General features: G+C 39.4%; 1 protein-coding gene across 7 annotated transcripts in view; it reads right to left on the bottom strand.

Annotated features, from left to right (window-relative positions):
- The window catches only part of zbtb16a (zinc finger and BTB domain containing 16a), a 127,365-nt gene that overhangs the window by 91,607 nt on the left and 11,210 nt on the right, over positions 1–24,548 (bottom strand). For all 7 annotated transcript variants that reach the window (XM_058757505.1, XM_058757506.1, XM_058757503.1 and 4 more), the window contains one exon: positions 21,856–23,196. In XM_058757505.1, coding sequence (XP_058613488.1) covers positions 21,856–23,105 — 1,250 coding nt within the window. In that variant the 5' untranslated portion in view covers positions 23,106–23,196. The remainder of the gene's footprint in view (positions 1–21,855; positions 23,197–24,548) is intronic.

The raw sequence follows: 24,548 nt of genomic DNA, 5'->3' as shown, positions 1-24,548 counted from the left end.
CCAAACTAGAAAAAAACCCCAAATTTCTTTAAACACACAGTGTTGCCCCAACAAAAAGCCCACATCACTATGAATCAGCAGGGGAGCCAGGGTGTTTTCTTGTTAATTTGGGAGATTAAAGGTTAACCTCAGACAAACTGCCTCTATTCTCTGGTCTGTTTGGGGTATTTAACATTAACCGTTGCTGCTTAGGCTCAGCAGTTAAAAACCGAAAAGAAATGATAGCCTTGAGCTTTTTTTTTTTTTTTTTTTTAAATACACAAGCAAGACATCTCCTTTTCCTCTTGCAACCGTACAAATATCTAATATTTATGGCAATGCGCATTATTTACAATGAGGTTATTAGGGTGGAAGGGAGAGAAGGAGAAAAAAAAAAACCCTAAGCAAACAGAATGCGTTCATGGGGTCCTGTTTCCCAGAGCGGTGGGAGACTGCAAATGATCCAAACAGAAACAACTGCGCTCCAGACACACTTAATGCAACGGCGGATTGTGAAGAATGGCAGGGAATCTAATTTGGTTGAGTCGCTCTATTCATAAAGTGTGATGAAAATCATCATCACATGCTGATCCCGACATAGTTTTGTGCAGTTTGGAAACAAGAACTTCAGCCTCTGCGGTCTGAGCCATGCATTGCTGTATAAAGCAATCAGAGCTGGCGATGTCAGTGAAAGCTGTGGGGGAAAATCGGCAGGTTTTGAGGAGAGAAAGAGAGGAAAATCAAAGATGTGGGCCATGTTGAAGGCAGTAGTGCCCTCTAGGCTGAAAATAAGCTGACCCTCAAACCGCCCAACAGGAAGCCAATGTGTTAAAGAAAAAGAGAGGAAAGACAGCTTACCTGCAGAGGGGGCTATTAAGAGCATAGACAAATAAATCTTTCAAAATCAAAATCTTTAAGTTAAATTTGCATTTAAACGGCCTTAAATGCATATTTAAAAGAGAATACCAAGCATTCTCAGTTTACATGATGAAGCTGTTTCTATCACGGACAGACAGTCTTAAGAATGATGCATGATGTTTGTGCACACAGCCCATTGTTAAAACCACCCCTTTTCGCCCAGCCCTGGAGAAAAAAAAAAAAAAAAACTTTCCACTGCTTTATAGTTAAGGGGAAGGAATTTATGGAGGGGAAGGTTGGGGGTCAAAGGTCAGCCCTAGCACTCAACAGTCAGCCTAAAAGGCCAGATAAGGGCTGAAAGCATCCTGTGTGTGGCTGATACCAGCCTCTGGCCAAACAGATACTGTAAAGGCTGACCGAACGGGATCCTGCCACCAGACGAGTAAAACCGGACTACGACAGTCATCCGCTCATTCATCAAGCTTAACAGTTGGAGGCTTTTCAATTGTCAGAATACATGATCTTTGTCAGTACACAACACCTGAGAATTGAGACAAACGGCAATTGCAGAAATGTCAATTGAATCTCAATAAGAGGTCAGAGGGTCGTCCGGCCACTCGACGCGTCTATTTGTGTATCAAATCTGAGATTATCTCGTATGCAAGGCGGCAAGGGCGAAGACTGCGCTTTTTCAGTAGTCTGAGGTGCGGACAAGCCAATCCTCTGCAGTCTCCTATCTGATGTAATGTAAAAATACCGCCTCGTTTAATTAGGTGTTGCAGGCCTAAACACAAAATTACATCAAGTGGATAAAAGAAATTGGTATTCCGTAGAGTGAGTGTCTTGTTCTAATCTAGATCAGACGGAACAGTACGAGACGGAAAGGAGAACCTGACTGGAAAATCAAGCGACTAACGCAAGATCCCTCCGTCTGTGTATCATCTGTCCTTCTAGATAGTCCTTATCCCTTCAATTCAGGCAGAAACGACGAGTTGTTTCCTAAAACCCTCAGAAAGTGTCGAAAGCTCATGTGAGCATGCAAACATTTGTGCCATGTTGCTCTGTTTGCTATTTTTAAGAATGCACGAGCGAACTGAAAAAAAAAAAAAAAAATAGAGGTCTTCCTTTCCTTTGGTAGCCCTTCCTTTTTTTTTCGTTCCCATGACACAAGTCTGTCAGCAAACACGACACTGCTGTACTAACAGAGGAAGTGGTTGCGCACACCGACATATGTTCGCAAGACAAACGCAAACAGTAAAAAGGTGGTTATTTTTACAAGCCTTCTTATGAAATATGTTGCAAGTAGCCAATGTAGGTGAGAGAGAGAGCTATAAATAGTGTTCATCTGTCCCGACGTACTAGGGAATTGAGTATGCACATATTTCCAACTCATGAATTTCTTTAACAGCGGAAAAGAATTGTGGTCCGAAACACTCTGATTTGGCGTCAATATCCTCTTGTTTTATTAACAAAGGCGGCGTAATTATTCAGACATCTTTAGTGTTTGAAAATGGGATTCTTTCAAGACTGCTGGCGTGCGTCCTGTTGGCACCATGTCGGACGCCAAACAAAGGCATCCGCGGGCATAATTGCGGCTGGTATTTTAGCATTAAGACAATGGGGAAATTTAATAAGCCTCATTCCGAGAAAAGCTGGAAAAAGGTAGCAATATCCGAACACACAGCAAAATAAAGAAACCTGTCAAATTGATGAAATAATTGTGGCGTTTTAGACTTCAGACTAATTTTGCGCACAAAATCCTCTTGACCAAATCAGCGAGCTGCGCCTCATTCCAAACAGCCTGTGGACAAACAATCATAACATTTCTTTATGAGCTAGCACTGTTAGCACTAAATGAAAGGCAGGGTCATTGCTCATTAGGAATGATCTGCCTGCATTGATCCCAGCAGCAGAGCAAAATGTCACCTTAATTAAAAAGCGACGGTGCTCTGTGAGAATGTGTGCAGGAATCAGAGCTCACAGTGGTGCATGCTGGGGTTTACCTACGAGTCTGAAAATACAAGCACTCTACTGCACAGTACATCATCGTAATATACACTAAGGATGTGATTTAATACTGTAATTAAATAATCTGAGAAATGATCGTTTTGAATCTTACCACAAAGATGCGGGCCAAAATGGTCCTTTTTAGAAATAAACACCATGCTATTTTATCAATAAAGTGCCCAAGTCTTTTATAAACTGAAAGCTTGAATAAGCTACATAGTCAAGTCAATAAAAGCCTTTGAAAAGACGTTTTTAAAGAAACACATTCAGTAAATCATGTCTAGGCTTCTGGCGGATGTACATGATGTTCTGTAGGATGACACTGTGGTTTTTAACCAAGTGACATCTGAACATCTCTCCATCCATGTGGCTTTAAAAGCCTTACCTCACTTCCTGTAAAGGTGCGGTCACACTAGACTTTAGGCTGCAAAATTACTTCAGAGCTTGTGAAAATGGGCAACAGGATTTGACATGACATGCTAGAACTTCTGTTTTTAATAAATTATAAATACTAAATAAATGCCAAGTCCCAACAAAAAAAAACCCCACACACACAATAAATTCAAAATTCAAGCCTTTTCCGAACAGCTGCAAACCATTCAGCATCAAAGTTTATATTCTTTGTATTGAGCCAAAAGGTCAATTTGTGATATCCTCTAGTGATCAAACATATTTTCGATATATTAATTCAAAAGTTAGAGGTCATTAAACTTGGAATGCACTGAAAGGCAAGACTTCCTCGTAAGTGGATGTAACACACAGTCTACACTGTGACTGCATCTAAACAGGGACAGCCAGGGCTAATGCATTCAAATTGCTCCCAGGTTCACAACACCTGCCTATTTTAATTTCTCTAGACTTTGTTCTTTTCTCTGTGTCCAAAAAAAAAAAAAAAAAAAAAAAAAAAGAGACAGTGCAGCTTTGGGAGGGGGAGTGGAGGCTGTTGTGGAAAGCTGAGAGCTTGCGAGAGACGTGTGAAAGTCAGGAATGTCCTGTCTATCACCTTCGTCAGTGTGAGGGGAGAGTGGAAAGAAAAAGTGACTCAAATTTGCACAAGCTAGCCATTAAAAGGATCGAGAAGCAAGCTGTCTCCTTTGTAACTAGGTGAATTTTCAGAAGCCCTGAACTATTCTCAGATCAATATAGGGGTCTGTCTGGATGATGTGAAAGCTCAATTATGGTATAATAACTTAATATAATTTTTTTTTGTTTTGGTTTATATAATGAGCCAACTTCAATATAATTTATGTCTCATACATTTTAAATTTATTTTTATTTCAACCTTTTCATTGTTTTTTATTTTTTTATTTCCAGTAAATAAAATGAACCTTTTACGATTAGCTTTAATTAATTTTTTATGTAAACTCCTTTGCATTACCATCGCATATGGAGTTTATATTTTTTTATATATATACACATACATATACACACATATACATGCATATACACAAAAATATGCACAGAGTGGGGCAAAAAAGTATTTAGTCAGCCACCAATTATGCAAGTTCTCCCACTTAAAAAGATGAGAGAGGCCTGTAATTTTCATCATAGGTATACCTCAACTATGAGAGACAAAATGAGAAAAAAAAAAAATCCAGAAAATCACATTGTAGGATTTTTAAAGAATTAATTGGTAAATTCTTCTGTAAAATAAGTATTTGGTCACCTACAAACAAGCAAGATTTCTGGCTCTCACAGACCTGTAACAACTTCTTTAAGAGGCTCCTCTGTCCTCCACTCGTTACCTGTATTAATGGCATCTGTTTGAACTTGTTATCAGTATAAAAGACACCTGTCCACAACCTCAAACAGTCCAACTCCAAACTCCACCATGGCCAAGACCAAAGAGCGGTCAAAGGACACCAGAAACAAAATTGTAGACCTGCACCAGGCTGGGAAGACTGAATCTGCAATAGGTAAGCAGCTTGGTGTGAAGAAATCAACTGTGGGAGCAATTATTAGAAAATGGAAGACATACAAGACCACTGATAATCTCCCTCGATCTGGGGCTCCACGCAAGATCTCACCCCGTGGGGTCAAAATGATCACAAGAACTGTGAGCAAAAATCCCAGAACCACACGGGGGGACCTAGTGAATGACCTGCAGAGAGCTGGGACCAAAGTAACAAAGGCCTCAAATCCTGCAGTGCCAGACATGTCCCCCTGCTTTAGCCAGTACATGTCCAGGCCAATCTGAAGTTTGCTAGAGAGCATTTGGATGATCCAGAAGAGGATTGGGAGAATGTCATATGGTCAGATGAAACCAAAATAGAACTTTTTGGTAAAAACTCAAAGAATGCTGAGTTGCATCCAAAGAACACCATACCTACTGTGAAGCATGGGGGTGGAAACATCATGCTTTGGGGCTGTTTTTCTGCAAAAGGACCAGGACGACTGATCTGTGTAAACGAAAGAATGAATGGGGCCATGTATCGTGAGATTTTGAGTGAAAACCTCCTTCCATCAGCAAGGGCATTGAAGATGAAACGTGGCTGGGTCTTTCAGCATGACAATGATCCCAAACACACCGCCGAACAGCGAAGGAGTGGCTTCATAAGAAGCATTTCAAGGTCCTGGAGTGGCCTAGCCAGTCTCCAGATCTCAACCCCATCGAAAATCTTTGGAGTCCGTGTTGCCCAGCGACAGCCCCAAAACATTACTGCTCTAGAGGAGATCTGCATGAAGGAATGGGCCAAAATACCAGCAACAGTGTGTGAAAACCTTGTGAAGACTTACAGAAAACGTTTGACCTCTGTCATTGCCAACAAAGGGTATATAACAAAGTATTGAAATTAAATTTTGTTATTGACCAAATACTTATTTTCCACCATAATTTGCAAATAAATTCTTTAAAAATCCTACAATGTGATTTTCTGGATTTTTTTTCTTCTCATTTTGTCTCTCATAGTTGAGGTATACCTGTGATGAAAATTACAGGCCTCTCTCATCTTTTTAAGTGGGAGAACTTGCACAATTGGTGGCTGACTAAATACTTTTTTGCCTCACTGTGTGTGTGTGTGTGTGTGTGTGTGTATATGTGTACGTGCATGCGTGCATACATATATACACACATACACAAAGTTATATAAATAAAACTGCTTTGCCTTTTAGATTGTGTTCCAAATTAAAAAGGGAAAAATAATTAGATGAGATGTACAGTAGTACCTCTCATTTGTACAGGATATCTAAAAATAGAAATGATCACACTTATTTAATATTCCATTTTCCTCACTGAATTTTCAGCAAAAAAAAAACTCTATACATCACTATAATGATAACATTACTCAGAGCATAATAGAAGCTTTGTAATATTCCCCCGCCTCTAATCCAAAAGTTCCAATTTATTACACGATAAAGCATGAATTGTTCACAAAAGCATTGTGTTTAGTAAAGAACAGGCAAGAAATCCAGGAGCCTGTGGGCCAAATAAAGATTTGAAACAATCCCATCGAAACATCAACAGCCGCTGATCTAGATCTTCTCACTATTCAGGCCACCCTTACCTCAGGGCTGGGCAGAAGTAAAAATATTAGTGATCATATTAGGAGTAATGGGTAAAACACAGCCCTATTCTCTGGGCACAGAGAGACTGACCTAGAAAAACACAGCCGCTCTCATCTGGAGAGTGAGGTAGGAGAAATTGGCCCGAGATAAGACGACCCGCTCTGCTATGGCATTCATGCCCAGGTGCTATCAATTTCCCCCAGTGTGTGCCAGTTCAGAACTGGCACAATCTCACCCCGCAAGAAAGATGTGACGATACGGGGCACAGTACAGCTCGGTCTGTAGCAGGATGGGACGCCGCTTATCTCAGAGTTCAGATTCGCCCATTACTCGAGATGGATTCTGCTCCCTGTCATGCAAAATCCATAGCTTGAGCAAGCAAATGGCTGTTTTTCCTGTGTGCCTAATTGGCGTAGTAAATAGCATTCAGAATTAATTACAGGGCTGTAAAATAAGTATTTTTGGATAACTAAAGTCGTATAAAAGTCTTACTGGCCTTTCCATTGCTGTTATTTAGTTTTATGAAGGATGTGTGAGTGATTTAAGCACCAGTGATTGCTCTAGTTCAAATGCTCCACCAAAAACACAATAAATTTGTCTGATATCAACAGTTCGGTATGTGCTCCTTGTTCCTAAAGGAAATTTAACCTCATTTGGTTTGAATTCATAAATCATTTACAGAAAACAAGATTCACACGATGCTGAGAAATGGCAGGTATTATTGCATGATCAGCATCTGTGTAAATTCAAACAAAATATGAACAGCCTGTTCTTTTACTGCATGACTGATGCTCTGTCTGATAGGACATGATATGATTGACAGCTGGCTTTGGCATAAAAAATAAATAAATAAATAGATGTCGTCGGATATAAAAAGAAATCCACAGCAACGACGCTAACTGCAACGACTTGAGCTGGTCTGAGAGATGACTTATTCTCCGGGTTTAGTACCTTTCCTGTCCCTCCCTCCTTTATCTTTTGGTCTGCCGAGTGCCACAGACAGACAGTTCCAGGAGTGGCCCTTCAGGAAGAGAAAGAGCGGTCCACATGTGGCGTTTATTTTTAGTGCAGTCGACGAGCAGAAAGCCCTCTGGTTAGTTTCTCCAAATGTTTCGAGAGGTGATAAATCTAATATTGACCCTCCTTCTCTTCGTGGGCTCTGTCTACCTACTGCAAATTTTTAATTTGGCCCTGTGGGCACGTGAAACACGGAGCAGTGTCCTTACACCAGGATCAGTGAGGCTGACAGAAAAAGCAATGCTTCCTTTGCACGTGTTGACACCGCTGAAGAAAGCTGCTGATTTTGTTGCAGTGACAAAGCCCAACTGTCCAGGGCTAAAAATATGCCGATACATCTGTTCTCTCCATGTTGTCAAACATATGGTGGTCAAACATGTATTGAATGTAAACATAATAATTTGAAAAAAAAAAAAAAAAAAAAAAAAAAAAGATACAAACCAATCAAAACATTAAGGTAAAAAAAGCCATTATCTGACAGGACTAGTTTTCCCTGAGAAGGTTGTGTAAATTTGTTTTCCAGACATACTTCGTAATTAATCCTATTTTAATCCAACAACAAACATTCAAGTTTTGAAAAAAAGTCTCTTATGCTAACCATTTGATCAAAAAGTAAAGTAAAATTACAACAAAAACAGTAATACTGTAAAATATTACTACAATTTAAAATAACCTTTCTATTTTTATATATGTTTTTTAAATAATTTAGTTTTGTGATGACAAAGCTGAAAATTCAGCTGCAATTAATCCAGTCTTTAGTGTCACATGATCCTTCAGAAATCATTCTAATAAGCTGATTTGATGCTCAGTTATCATCATGTATTATTGGTGCTCAAATGTTAATTATGGTTTGATCAATATTAATAATGATCGATACTGAAAACAGTTTTTGCTGCTTAATTTGTGGATGAATAGGATGTAAAAAATATTTCAAATAGAATTATTTTGTCACTTCAATCAATTTCATCCATTGTATCCCTGCTAAATTAATCTATCAAGAAAAAAAATAAAATGCTGAAAAACAAATTGAGCCAAAACTCTTGAATTGTGTGTATGTACACATATACATTAAAAAAGGCTAAATTATTATTATTTTTTTTAACAATGCTTTATTTTAATTGTGCTGAACACTATAACTAAAGCTGCTGGATTAATAACATTTAGTGCGTCATAACCTTTTGTTAACACCCACATCCAGACAACAGACACTGCCAAATTACTAATACAAAAATCCCAATCAGTAAAATAAATCATAGACATCCTGTTAACAATTGTAACTCAAACATCAATTAGAAGGTGAATACCGTCTGAATAGTGCTAAAGACAGATTACAAAACAAACAAGCTCACAAAAAGAGTTAACAAATAAGACTGAAGGTGGGAGACGAGATACAGCACCTCTGAAGGCATGTCACATTGCTCCAATAAAATCGTAAAAGCTTGCACTCTGTCACCCTTCTCTCCGTTTTAACTGGATACAGGGAGGAACTCAAAGGGAAGGGGAAAAACAACAAGTAATCAACATTTGTCCAACATTGCTCCAATGCACCATATACCTGGACATGTCTGTGAAAGGTCTATTTCACATGGAAAGACAAACACTGATTCAAGAAACCACTTTTATCACTTATCTGGTTAGCACACTATGTAATGCACTCAATGTCCAAAATGATTTGTTTACACATGAAAGGAAACAAAAATGCTTCTCTCTTGCAAAAGCTAATAAAAAAAATGAACAACAGTCCACAGCTGGTGATATAATGTACATTAAATCAGTTCCATTGTCACTACTAATGTCTCAACAAGGCTGAGGATCTGTGCCTCTTACTGAGGAAAAGGGAACCGATCGAACAAAGGCAAGGGTCAGAACCTTGACACTATATAAAAGCTCTATCATCTCTTGGCTTTGGGTGATTTCGCAGTTCCACTACTGCAACTACTGGCCTTCAGCGGTGGATTGTGGTTCTCTATATTTAATGTAACCGACTAGGAAGAAAATGTGACCCTCTCCAGTCCACATAACAACAGCAGCCAGAGCACAACAGCTTTGAGAGGATCAACCCTGACTATGTTTGCTCTCCTCCATCCAGCGATGTCAAGGAGAAAGTAAAAACATTTAAATGGAAAAACTGTTCAAAGTTACACAAACATTTATTAAAAATGTATTTATTTATTTTTTAAATCAGCAAGATCATAAGCTTTGCTGACAAAGAAAACTATGATTCACAGACTTTAGAAGGCAAATGTAAATTTTGAAATGTAATGTAAATTTTTTTTATTATTATTATTATTATTATTTATTTTTAAATCATGTTTTTTGGTATCAGAATAAATTCAGGGAACAGTACCAATTCAGCTGGCCTGGAAAATGGACAAGGTGACCTCGTTTTAAAATTCCTGGCAAAGAACATTTCGACCTTTTGAAAAATGTAGCTGACAAATATTTCTAAGCCTTCACCAATGGATGTTATTACATATACTGTGTATATTTTATTTCTTTTTTTTTTCATTAAAATTTTATTTCCCATTTTTTACTTTATTTTATATATACATATTTTTTATTTTATATAATACAATATATTTTACATAAATTTAAAAAAAATTCTCTCAACAAATAGATTTCTAAGCATTCATTTAAAAAAGGATTAATGGTGATTAATATATGCGCTGTCAAAGGATTAATGGTGATTAATCGCATCCAAAATAAATGTGTACTGTGTTTATTTATTATGTATATATAAATACACACATACTGTATATTTTGAAAATTTACGTTAGTATTTTTTTTACAAATTTATATCATTATATTTTATATAAATATATTTAATGTATAAACATAACATTTTTCTTAAATATATACATGTATACATGCATGTGTTTGTATTTATATACACATAAATAAACAGTAAATATTCATATATTATACAAACAAACTTTTATTTTGGATGTGATTAATCGTGATTAATCATTTGACAGCACTAATATTATATATACACATTAAATATAGTTTTTAAAATGTATAACATTAAAATTTTTCAAATATACTTTTATATTGGAATAATTTCACATTCTTCTCCAAATTAATGTACAAACAACATAAAGACAGTATATATTTTTAATATTTGTTTAATGGCATCTTTATTTTTATGACTGAAGGCCAGTATCACTGATGCCCATACTGATTTCTCTATAAAATTGATGTGGTCGTAAAGACGTTCTACAACTGAATAAATGCACTTCTTGTCAAGAGAAAAAGTGACAGAAGCAGCAGTTGTGAGTGGGGTGGCCAAATCTAGGCCCTGCCCCTGCCCCTGCCTTAAATATTTTTAACACGTTAAACTTTAATTGCCTGCGTTAACACGCTAATTTTGACACTACTAATAAAAAAAAATAAAAAAATAAAAATTAATTATATATATATATATATATAAATAAATAAATAAATAGAAGAAAAAAAAAATCAATTGGTTATTTCATTAATACAAATGCAATAGATGAAAATATTACTCATATTATTATTATTATTATTATATTATTGCCATTATTAGCCAAATCATTTGCACCCATAGTTCTCATTATATTCTGGAGTCATGACACCACACAAACAAACACATGCTACACTATATGTTCAGGGTTTCCCCATCTCCGCCTCTCTCACACATCTATAGGAAGCATATGGACTTCCCTGCCAAGAGACGCTAATAGCTCAGTTAGAGGATTTAAATTTGGGCCTCTTTTTTTCTTTCCCCCCAACTAACTAGTATAAAAAAAGGTTTATTTTTAACCATTCCCCACATTAGACAACAGAAAGCAGCTGACAGGGGCAGAATGAGGACCCATTACTTCATCACAATAGTGGGGGCGCAAGGAGCTGAGAGACAAAGGAAAGAGGGGGAGAGGAGTTGTGGCCACTTCACGCTCACACATCAGCATTTCCACAGCACAACTCTATTTCAGCCCGCCGGACTGAAGCGAACTCTGTAAAGTGGATGGAGAGTGATGTGCTCCTAATGCAGGTGATTGGGTCTCTAGTGCAGTCTGAAGAACACTGCAACTAAGAAAACAGGTCAGACAGATAGTGCCATACAAGAGGAACAGGTGTATTTTGTGTTGTTTGTGGGCAATCATGAGAGAAGCGAAAGGGACTGTAAAATGTATGCTATTTCATACAATGTCTTCTTTAAACAATTTTTAAAGAGGAGATTTATCTTGAACCAAATCGCTTTACACAAAATAAAAAGGTTTGGCTTTTTATTGGCATTTTTTTGGAGTTTGAACAAAAAGCTCTTTCACCGTTTGATTGCTCACTGTTCTGTCAACCAAATTCAAAGCCTCTGTCAAACTCAGCTTGAGGCAGGCCAAACTGGAGGTTGACCATCCTTTGTGCTCTTCAGGACAATGGTCCGAAAGGTTGGGGTCAACACTGGACCCATGAGACCCTCCCATTCCTACCTCCCGCATGCAGACCTCTGCCCCATGAACTCTGACCCTGTCCGTATTGTGTGCCTAAAAATAATAAAATCTGTTCCGGCAGACTGTTCTGTTATGCGTATTGTATGTAGGGCTCTTTCTTTGAACACTCTCGCTCTCATTCTTAGCATTTAAGTCAAGATTACACCAAGATTATGTGGGATTCTACTGGCAGATGGTGCTTTTTTTTTTCTCCATAAAGCTGAGTGGAGCCAGGAGCTGGCTGGGCTACTTTCCCTTACTTAATGAAAGAAAACAAATACTACTGGTTTCAGAACGCTTTGGGTATTGAGTCCAACAAGATGGCATATAATATTACAAAACGTGTCTGTTTTTTCAAGAGCGTGACTCAAAACAATATAAAACCATATGTGGAGCTGCATTTTTGCAGACATTGTGGTCCAATTGTGATTAATTTCCCTTAGCAACTGCCAGTCACACAAAGTCGCAGAAATAGGATAAATGAAAACATTTTAAAAAGTAAAATTTTAAACAATAATAATAATAATAATAATAATAATAGACACTAATAAAAGTTTATATATTATTTTAAATGTAATATAATAAAATAAAAAAATAAAAATAAAAGATAAAATGAATAAAGAAAAATTTTAATCAATTCATTAATCAATTTAAATAAATAGAAATTTGGAAGAAGAATGTCAACCAATGTAAAGCAGACTTGATCTTTCTCATCTTCTTAAAGCACATTCTGGTCCCACCATGGCAACGTGGTATTGCCGTTGTTGTTTTTTTAAACTTTGCCTGTGTGACAGATTCTTTGCTGATCAATAAAAGACCCTCTATGAAGGCCTGGAAGTCAGCTCACCCCACCCGCGATGCTCTTTGACCTTATTGAAGGCCTGACTGAGCAAAAACACTGCTCTTCCCATAAGGCCCCTGGAGGCTCCTGTTTCACTTGGCCAATGAAAGGGACTACTGTAAATAACGGGGGCCTGTTTGACCCCGCCTTTGTCTGTGGCAAGACCCCTGCATCCACTCTACTGTAACAGACTAACCTTTCACAATGGAAGCTCTCATGGCTCCGAGACCCCACTACACCCAAGTCAGGATTTAAAATAGCACAGTCAGACCTCTCGACCGAGCGCTCTATATTATATAAGACAGCCTTTTATCTCACCAACCCACCCATACCCCCAACAAACCTCCGTTTCTTCATTCTCTAAAGGTGTACTTGCTGATATAAGCACACCGAATGCTTCTTTCCCACAACGTAACACGAAAACCCACATCTTGAGAACCTGCACCGCAGGAGTCTTGTGTATAAGAATGGGTGGACCGATAGAGTGACCCCACCGTTGATGGCGAAACCCAGCTCGGGCCTAGTGAGGAACAAGGTGCAAGTGTGGAATGAGGTCAGAGGATAAGTTATTCTGATGTCTGCGTTGAGGATGCAGGAAGCTGAGCCCCTGAGATAAGGCTTGATAGGCTGATAAGGACACCAACACCTGTTGAGGACTCCAGCTCTTCTCTTCTTGCGCAAAAGCCAGACTTTGACTAGCAGGAAAAAGTATTCTTGTTCGGTCCTTATTATTCTGGCCAAAAACTGCCCACTTAGACAGGAGGAGACCAGATGAATGACGTGTAAAGTGACCAAGTTGCATACAGCGAGCAAACCAGATTGATCCTTGCACACTGAAATGCCTAAAAATCCCAAAATGCATTAGACAATACAGCACTGGCTCTTCAAAAGTCGCCGCCGCCAACCCAAATGACAGGATCAATGTGACTTTTCTTTCACAGGAAGGTCAAACAAAGAGCACGGGGTGTAAAATTGCTGGGCAAGACAGTGGTGGCTCATGTAGGGGAGAAGCAGAGAGCCTCCGTTCTGCTCTATGCTTAATGGTGTACAGCACGTCCTGACAGCATCATCAGTTTCCTTCTGCCACGGACACAAACAGCAGAAATGATGCCGTGTGAGTCATGACGTGTCACAGTGGGCAGCCCTGGTGATCAGTCCAGTAAATGGAATGGCTTTTGGACTCCCAGACAGTGAGGGAACACAAAAACACTTCAGCCTGAACTAAAGGGAGAGAAAGCTCTCTGTGTAACGCGCCAATAAAACTCAAGTGCAATTTTGGTGACAGGTCAAAAATAGTCTGAGAGACACAGGGTAAAAAAACTATATCAATTCATCTGCAAAAAAACAAACAAAAAAAATCCCATTTCGGTTTCATGTCTGTCTCGAGCAGACGGGGAGAGAGATGAAGAAGTGCGTGTCACTGACAATATTGGCTGTTCGTGGCATGAGAAACAGACACTGAGGTAATTAAAATGTTACAGGGCCATTTTAGTTTTATAAAACGTTCTGAGACTCTGAAAGCCCAATGGTCACGACGTATGCCAAACAATGGCGATTTACTGACGGCCATCGCTCAATCTGGGGCTAAATGAAGGTAGTGCGCTTAGTGAAATAATCTCTCTTCTATTGAATTAGAGCTCAGATGTATTTGGTAATGTAAGTGCAGGGCACGGCCTCTCGCTCAAACAAGCTCTCTTAAGGCCAAGCCATTAATCATTCATCCTGTCCTGCTAGTGATCACTGCAGGCGTCTTCAGTCAGCAAATACATAAATCAATTATGGTTTGAGCTTTATTCTACCATTTATCCAACTGATCCCCCAGGATTACAACATGGCTTATAACGTGCCGGTTGGCTTTCTGCATTTGCTGAGAGTTGCCATCCCATATCTCTCAAATGCCTCCAGCAGAAGATAATAGAGGAGAAAGAGAGGGAGGCTTCTTTAGGCCATGTCTCAACTAACTCAATTTCCACCCCTCACAGAAAGGGGGAGAAAGAGAGGAAGTCAGAGAGTGTAAGAAAAGAGATGGGGTCTGAAAGACAGAGAAAACACTGAAGGGGTGCTGGCACTAAAAATATGAAATAAATTAATTCACTAAATAATAAGTGCTTCTATGCAGTGTATTGGAGCTTAAAAACCTGCATCTTGAGGTCTGGTGACTGGTCACATTTACCATTGTATAAACGAAAATCCAGAATATCCAGTTATTTCAATAGGAATCCATGCAATCAGGAAATCTGCATGAAGGAGAAAGATTTACCTACACTGATTTCACACTGGGTTCAAGTTGGTCACGTGAATTCACCACAATGATCAACAGACAGCTGCTTGGTTTAATAATAGACCTTTTTGCCCGCTAATTTTTGCTGCACACTAAATGCACAAGACATGGTAATTAAGCTCTGCTCATTATTAACACATTTTCAGCATTACCTGATTTGCATTTATTTAGTGAATTCTTTAGTAACAATAACATCAACAACAGCAATAAAAAAAAAAAAAAAAAATCAACACACTGTAAAACAAAAAGATCATATTAAACATAGGTTTTTCCCATAACTTCAACAACTATTTAGAATAATGCAATCAACTTCAATTAAGTTATACAAGATTCAAGAATACTTGTAGTAACTTGTACAACTAATTTGCAGCAGCTGAAGTTAAGCTGCTGGTGGTATTTTTATTTATTTATTTTTTTTACACAAAATACTTAAAATTAGCTTCATTAGCATTATCGTTTAAACCATCTTCATTGATTTACCTCTGAGCAGTTAAGCAACTAAGAACTACCGTGCTTGGCATTTCAAGCCCAGGTTTTTCCCATAAACAAATCCTCCAACATGCAGCTTGGCTGCTTCCTTCCTACCTGGTCCGACATCACACAGATCTAATGTGATGGGTATTTTATGACCCCCTCCGTAGCACACTTGTATCACTCTATCGGGGGCCCCTTGCCAATCTCTGGCACCCCATTCAACAGGCAACAAAGGAGCTAATTAGAGCCCCTCTCGGTGGAAGCCCGAGGAAGGTTCTGATTTGATACTTCCAGGGGATTCCGGAGCCCCAGCAGTGCATTCACACAGCCCTCGTGCACGCTTGGCTTGGCCTTTTGCTCCAGACCTTCATTGTACGCAGAGCTCGGCAGCGCCTTAGAACTAGCGAGGGGGAACCGACACGTCTTCTTTCATGTCGCGGGAGCCAGAAACCAGATGCTAATGGGATATTGATGGGATTAAAACACTGTACTTACTGAAAAGAGGAACCTGTGGTATATAATGAAATAAAATTGGATGTTAACTTTTCTTTGATGATACAAGAAGTGTAATGTATACTTTAGTTAAGATATTTAAAATACTATTAAAGTTATAGTTAGCCCAAAAATAAATTCTCTCATCATTTACCCACCCTCAAGTTTTTCCAAACCTGTATGAGGTTCTTTCTTCTGTTGAGCACAAAGGAAGATATTGTGAAGAATGTTGGTAAGCAAACCGTTGATGGTAGCAACTGACTTCCAAAAAAATTAAAAAATAAATAAATTAATTAATTGTGTTACCAACATTCTTCAAAATACCTTCTTTTGCGTTCAGAAGAAAGAAACTCGTGCAGATTTGGAACAAATGGACGTTGAGAAAATTATCATTTAAATTTTGGGGTGAAATTTCCTTTCAAGACAAATACAGTGAAAACCAATCTGATAGGTCAAATTGTTACTCAATTTGAGAGATCATTTTATAGGGCAAATGGAAAGAATCGGAAGTTAAGGCAATAAAATCTTTCATTTTCTGTAAAGTGACAGTACAGCAACTATAGCATTTTCCCATCAAATTCAAACAAATGAACTGATTCAGACCAGCAGCGAATCTGATTTCTGACCAGTCACACAAGTGAAACAAGACCAGAACAGGGCCAAAAAGACAAGTCCACCTTCTATGAACCACCTGCGTCTTATCTCGACCAGCCTGCTTTCACCACGGCCACTGTTTAAATCTGATTTTGATGCACGTATACGCGCATATACATGTGTGGCGGAGCAGAATGGCTTCAGATATATTTGCAGACGGTTAGTGTGCCACCTGGCACCGTAGTGGGCTTGCAGCGCCCTGCTCTGTCTGTAATCCTTCCATCTCCAGTTGCAGAAAGCAGATAAGAAAGCGGCCAGTGAAAAGCACCTCAGTGAAAAAAGCCCTGTGAGCAACCGTCATGTCTTTTTACTGGGCATGCCAGATGACTATCGCTTTAATAATATGGGGCAGCGCTGTCTGCCTGTCTGTTTACTTTTATTCCTTATTCATGTGCGAATCAAAAAGTCTCTTATTTTCTACATGCGAGTGCGAACCCAAACCCTGTGTAGGTGATGCCTTAGATATGAGTAGACAGAAGCGAATCAAATAAGAGTTAGGTGGCGAAATTCACCTGATGGACTGCTCTGATACATGAATCAACAAACTTGTTTTCGTCAGCGAGGCTCTGAAGATACTGAGCTGCAGTCAAGGTGCGCTAGTCCAATACACATGATGCAACCTAGTGTTAAGTCTTTAATCGATACATCTCTTGTCTTGACAGTGAGGACAGAAGGCAGATTCCAGATCAGAGGGGTGGCGGTGTAAATCTTTACAGTTCAAGCGGGGCTTTTAAAGCCTGTCCATAATTGGGCGCCTGCCAGCTGCTGCCGTATGTGGGCTGCATAGACAAATACTAGCATCTGAAAGAAAAAGCATTGAAAAATACACACATATTTCAATGGCATTAAATAAATATGGTTTGCGTATCGCTAAATAAAAACAATAAAAGTTTGTGATGGCATATTCTATAATAATATGCAACTATAAATGAAAATTGGCTATGAAAACCTGTTAATTCACACTACTTGGTTGAAAAATTATGATTTCCTCTTTCTAGGCGGTCTTCCTTGCCACAGAATATCTTGAGAAAGAGAGCAGCTTTAATTAGGCAATGACTCAATTTCATCCTCAAAACAAACTCATCTCGAACATAAAATAGGCATTTCAGATTTTTAGACAACTAGACATGAGAATCCCAAATTTCACAAGACAGAATTTCTTGTCCCAGAAATGTATTGAAAGGTCAAAATCATTTTTGGGAGGCATTATTTCCATTTTCAGAGCAGCCATGAGGAGTTTCAGAAACTTAATTGGCTAACTTGACAAAGTGAAGGGTCCACTTGTTTGAAGTCTCTTTGGCTTAATTGCAATCATTCTTAATTACCATAAGGCTTTAGAGAGTTAAACACCACACTATCAAATCAGCTGGCACAGAGGACGTTTCACTTTTAAGGCGACCTAAATGGATAAATTGTCCAAGTTCAAAAGTAATTTCCAGGGTTTTGACTTTCCAGGACAATATGCCTGAACATATCTCACACTGTATGACATAAATATGGCATATAACCTAACTGAAAGTCCATATTGCCAAAAAAGTGGTGTAATCTAGTAAACATAAGCAGACTGTTTGCAGATTTAGAAATACATTTTTTCTTAAAAAGTAAAAAACGATGCAATTTTTGTCAGGTTTTATTACCAATTTGAAATATATCTTGGAAAAAATGTTTTAAATTTCACTCATAAATAGGAGCTGTACTTGTATGCGTATTACCCATATAGAAAACTGCTGGCCAGGGGAGTTACCAAGTATACCAACAATAAAATACACCATATTATAGCAGCTCACTGGTTACACAAACTGAACACAAAGTTCACGTTGTGTGTCACAAATCCAGGGGACAGCCGTTACAGCGCTGTGGTAAGATTCAGCTGCACTTGTGAGCATACAAGGAAAGTTGTGAGGTGCCTCTCACCTCACTGCAGCCTGGTGTTATCTCATTCTGCAGCACCATGAGGACTTATCATCCCCATCTGCTCTTGGTATAGTGGAAAGGAGAGCACAGGGTTATCGCTGTCTCTGATATGCACAGATAAGGCCTTGCCTCCTGTTTAAACACCATAGCTATAGATGTACAGTTAGCACTACCTATGCTAGCTCAACCTTCTTCCACCTGTCTGACATGAAGAACAACCTAAAAAAACCAAAAAATAAATTAAAAAAAAACTTGATCCCTTTCACAAAGATAACTCTAAAAGAGTGTGGATAAAATGCAGTGTCTTTTTTTCCTCCTTCATTCCAGTGTCGTGCATGTTGATTATTTTCTTTTTGGCAGGTTGCTGAAATATTTCTGTAATCATTTTCCATGAGTCAAAGGGCCACAAACTGTTTTCCTTGGCAAAAAAAATAATAAATTCCTCCAGCTTGTGTCAAAAAAAATAAAAAATAAAAAAGCTACGGTACTTCGATTTAACTCCTGTAGGGAACTCTGGGTGATTGAAAAACAAATAAACTCCTTCATTTAGGCAACCCTCAGACATACATCTACCCCAGATATTACAAGATTACTAGAGTAGTCTAGTTAATAGGATAGTCTTGACACTCACATGGTTTTGGAAGCGATGCACATATCATTCAGAGCTTTATGACATAACCCAGGGCAATGGGGAATGAATGCAGCAAGCTAAATTTATACAGGAAGCAAGCACTTACTGATGCGTTCGCTCTCAAATGCACACACACATTCACACGCAGAAAGGCTCGTGCCCAATCTGGGAATAATTACAGACGTTAACTTGACCTGTTTGCCCTAAATGAACTCTCAAACAGAAATATTTTTCACAGAGAGTGCTAGAGATGGCTGGGACCCTGGCACAAGATGTTGCAAAATAATCTGTAATTAGTAACAAGAGCTGCCGCCCCGTCTGCTGCAAGCCGTCATGAGCTGTGATGAAAAAAGGAACAGAACCTTTCCATGGCAAATATGACAATGTCATTCCTTTTATTAAAAGGAGAAGATCATTGAAACTTCAAAAGAAAGTAAAGTAGACAAGTACATCTATATCTCTGGCATATAATAAATAAGAGTGGGAAAATCATTTGAAATTACATTCCATTATCACTGTCATGCATCTTTTAGATTCTAATTTTTTAAAGCATTGAAATAAATACTGATGCATATGATGATATGATGCAAATTTAAACTGACAAACGTGCCCATCTTATGAACCCTTAACGTACTGAATCAAACAACACTATGGATCTGCAATATGGAAAAATCACTGCAATTAGGCTGTTTCGGCAACTGCTGCATCCTTTTTAGTCAAATCCAGAACATCTGACATGCCAACACGCTTACTTCGATGATTCACACAAGCACAGACAACTTTTAAATTAACACGGCTTGTCAATTATTCTGTTCTAAGATAAACACCAACCTTAAAGTTCACAAGGTTGAACGAGCATTTTTCACTCAGTGAATAATGAAGGTAATTAAGAGGGATTTATTAATGCCATCTTGAGCACTTCCAAAGACACATGAATATTTGGACTGAAACTGAATCCTCAGATGAACTTTCACCGTTGTGCATTCCAACAGATTAAGGACGAATGCTCAAACCAGTTTATTCTCAATCCTGGGCCTGTCATTAAGAAACCCGCAGAATGCAGATCTACTGAAATCCTGTAAACAACAGGCACTAAAACTCACACAATTATCAAAATAACGTTGTATGGTTTGTGCAGGCAATGGCAGGACCTACATAATCAACTTCTCTATGAGGAGACACCTTTTCATACAGTTGCTGCTTTATAATCTTATTGCATCTCAATGCAATTGACTCCAAGATGTGCATGACTGGCTCACTTTAACTTAATCTTTTATCCAATCAAAACTCTCTCTGCTGGATAGCAACTGAACAGCCTGCTTCACGACACAAGAATAAACACCCTCAGCCCCTCATTTGAGTCATCGGCTGTTTCTTAAATGCAGTAAATGTGAATCTAAAAGAAACGGTTAAATGTTTATACGTAACCTGTAAAATGTAATGTGTTGCATTTTTTTACTAAGACTTTTGTTGGCTCTATAACAAATTGCTCGTGTTCCTCTGTCGCTTTGGATAAAAGTGTCTGCTAAATGAATTAACGCAAACATTAAATATGTTTTGTCCAATTTTACAATATTGTACAAATAAGTTCAACATGTGAATCCGGCAATCTTTGTCTAGTCGACAGCAGCAAGGGTGCGGCTGCGGGCTTCAAAAGCTGATAAAGTCTGGCGTGGATTTCCTCGCCTCGTCCCAGCTCCTTGCAACACCCCCACAAGTCACACTGACGAGAACCAGAGGCCAGCCAAGTGGCCAAAAGGTTACGCTGTGGAGGTCGGCACAGGTCCTCCACGTAGACCCTCATTTCCTGGGCTGGACAGTCTGCTCTACTCATAAAGCTAATAAGGCCCTCCTTGTCCCGGGTGGCTGGGGCCCAGGCTGGCCTACTCATCACTGGCCACACCATGGGGGTCAGTAGGGCTGCTTCCCATTAGCCTGCCCCCTCTCCAGGTGCAGCTAATGGGCTCAGCCAGAGCCTCTCCAGGACCACTCGACAGCCACCAGCGCAGGCCTGGAATTGATCAGCACCCAATGCCTGGGAGCCGCGACAAACAGACGGCCCACTTAAAGGAACCAAGTTAAAAATAATCATTTTTCTTCACTAGCCTGGGAATGTCTCATCTTGCTATGTGCACTTGCAGCATTATACAGTAAGCAAAAGAATTTTTGCAAAAACAACAAAACAATGTATTTATTAAATAAATTGTAAACAACTACTGGCGTCTAATTTATACAGTATTTTCTGTTTACTGAATCCACTAATTTTCTTAATGACGGATTCTTTATGCAATATTAAGCTGTTTCAAACAGGTATAACAAGATCTTGTATTGCAACTTGAAAGACCTATTTTTCCTTACACCTTTCAAAAGTTATTTCAGCTGAAGAGCTATTTTTCTTGATAAGGGGAAAGCAAGAGGAAAACATATACGTGCGTAAATCAGCTCTGCAATCATTCTCTCTCATATCCACCGCAGGCAGAGTGTTAAGCAAATTGACCTCCAGCATGAAAGAAGATAAGCAATCAACAGTTAACCATCATGACTCATCTTCCACTAACATTTCTCTGCAACTGAGTTCTTTAATCAAAAGAATTTCTAAAAATGGGCACCTTGCGGTCCTTTGTTTCACAGAGCGCAATAAACTAATTGAATTAGGGACCTGTCTTTGCACCAGGAGAGGCAAAAAAAAAAAAGAAAACACTTGGGAAGAACATGCATTTATGGCAACGGAAAAACAAAAACAGAAGCTTACCTGTGTTGCTCTACAGCCTCATTGTCAGGCAGTTCGGCGCCACACACGTTGCAGCGCTCGTTCGGGCTGCGGCCGTCGGGCTTCATCCCAGCAGCTAATTCACCGAGCTTGTTGAAGAACTCCCTCTGGATGAAGCTCTGAGGCAGCAAGCCCCCGTAGGCACTGAAGTCCATGGACATGGCCAAGGCTGGGGACATGTGCAAGGATGAGGCCATGGAGGCGGGCATAGAGAGCATTGCTTCGTTCTTGTGGTTGGGAGGAATGCCATAGAGTGACGCCAAGTGCTTTTCGGTCATCCCTGCCATGGCCTCCAGGCCCATCTGGTTGACCTCCGCCTGCTGGTCGCCCACACCTTCCTCCCTGACATAGTGCAGTTCACGAGCACTGGTAATCACGCTGCTCCTGGTAGGGGTGCCGGGCCCATCACGGTTCTTGTCAGGTTCTCCACTGCGCTCGCCGTTGCTGGAGGCGCTGGATTCCATGGCTTTAGGGCTCTCGTGTTCTCCGCTCTCATCTACTTGCATCATCTCCGTCTTGATCTCTCCCATCATGGGGTGGGAGTTGCCATGCAGGGGCTGTTCGGCACCCACACCGGGGTGCATGGTGCTCTGCAGGAGGGACTGGCCAATGCTCATCAGGCTGTCCACGGCTGCTTTGGTTGGGCTCATGGTGGAGAGGCCGAAGGACGTGGAGACAGAAGGACTCTGATCCACCATTCCTGGCAGCGTCAGTGCTTGCTGGGCAGCCAACACGTAGCCACCCTCCTCCGCGGAATGCTTTTTCGGGTTCCTGCCATGCCGTCCCTTGCGCTCCTCGTCGTCTTCCGCGCCTCCATCATTCATGTTGACCTCAGCGTCGTTTTCATCTGAGGACTGGATCGTCTCCAGTATCTTCAGGCATTGCTCCTCCAAGTACTCTATTTCTAAGATCTCTGCTGCGTACAGCAGGTCATCCAGATCCTCCACTTTAGCTTGGAGCGTGGCAGTGTAGGCATACTCCAGAATCTGCTGGAAGGTCTTTGGTGAGAGAAAGTCGAGAGTGTAATGTTGGCTGTTCCGGTGAAAGAGGATCTCGAACATCTTACTGGTGCAGGCCAGCACAGTCCGGTGAGCGTGGAACTCCTGGCTGTCCACCATGATGACCACGTCGCACAGTGTGCCAGCCAGGCGCATCTGATTAGCCTTGTGCAGCAGGGCATTGGGGTGATTGGGGTTCTGGAGCTGGATCATACCCATTTTAGTCAAATCCATAACGTCTCTGAAATCCACACGGCCAACTCATGAGTCTTTCTTTCCACGTAGCAGTCTGTTCAGTTATCTTTGTAAACAAGATAAGGTCAATCTAGAAAGAGATGAAAGGGAGACCCACAGTTAGAAGCAGCAAAGTCGCAATGTTTTTTTTTTTTCTTTCCTTGGTTGTTGATTTTCTTTGTTCTTAAATTAATAGCTATCTTTCTAATTATTTCAGTATTAAAAAAAATGAAGATGCCATTTAAAAAAAAACAACAACACCACAATAATATCAGTTCATTAGACTTCAAATGTACTCTGTACTGTACAAAACACAAATCTATCATTATTTAACCGCTAAAAACCTTTTTAGCAAAGGATCCCTAAAAAAACAAACAAATGAAAAATCCGTCAAAATGCACAAAATAAAAACAAAACGACAAGTGGCCCACATGAGAAACGTGTAAACTTGGCTTTAATGCTAAGTAAAGGCTGGCAGTAATCAAGCCTTTGTTTCTATGTGTTCGAGCTCGCCTCACAAAGCCCATCAACAGCCTCCTGAAATGAAATGGCATCTTATTCAGTATTCTCATCACAGACAGGGATACTGAGCGGAGCATGGAGAGTGAGGCAAGCTGTTGCCAGGAATAGTTGGAACAGAGGATGACACAAAACAGCACAGAGCTCCTAAAACACCAAAATGCAATTTTTATTTTTTATTTTAAATACACTTCCATGTATCATAATATGTAAGTTATATGATGTCTTTTTTCCCCCATGCTATATCAGACATATACTACAAAAATAAAGCATCAATGCACTTAAAAAAAAAAAAAAAACGTGCAATTTGTCAATTACCATAAAAAGGTCAAAGGGCTGGGTTTTTTTCATGACATGTAAAATATTTGACTCCATCATAATCAAATTAATTACCTAATAAAACACTTTCAAGCTATAAAATTTTACGTTTAAAATCTGCTTTGTACATCAGCCTAACACTATATTACAACAAAAACATCACCGTCACTTTTGAATAAACACAATCAGAGGAAGATCCACCACTAATATTTGGTAACAGCAGCGAGAAACAGCCTTTTCCTTTAATAACATTATCACATACATTTAAAATAGTACCTAGATAAGGTAGGTTATTTGATCTACAAGAAGCCTCATCGGAGAAGAGCAGACTAGTAAATAAATAGTCTTTATATCAAACAACACTATGATCTTAGCGGTGAATGACGGGCTTTTCACTGTGATTGTACCGCCTCAGACAGCAAATAAGGGAAAATCAGGATATAGAACGACAGAAGAGAAATATATTCGAGGGATTTCACGCTTTTTAAATTCTACAAAGTACAGGAAGGCGAGTAATAAGTGAGAAATTAATACGTTGCCTTTGAAGTGCAGTTAACTGACGAGACGTTAGCAATAATGAAGCCAGTTCACGCACGCGAACTGTAC

Source organism: Onychostoma macrolepis, chromosome 21, assembly GCF_012432095.1.
Source record: "Onychostoma macrolepis isolate SWU-2019 chromosome 21, ASM1243209v1, whole genome shotgun sequence".
NCBI classification, from domain to species: Eukaryota; Metazoa; Chordata; class Actinopteri; order Cypriniformes; family Cyprinidae; genus Onychostoma; species Onychostoma macrolepis.
The sequence above is the reverse complement of the archived record's forward strand: the minus strand, read 5'-3'. Positions and strand labels throughout refer to the sequence as shown.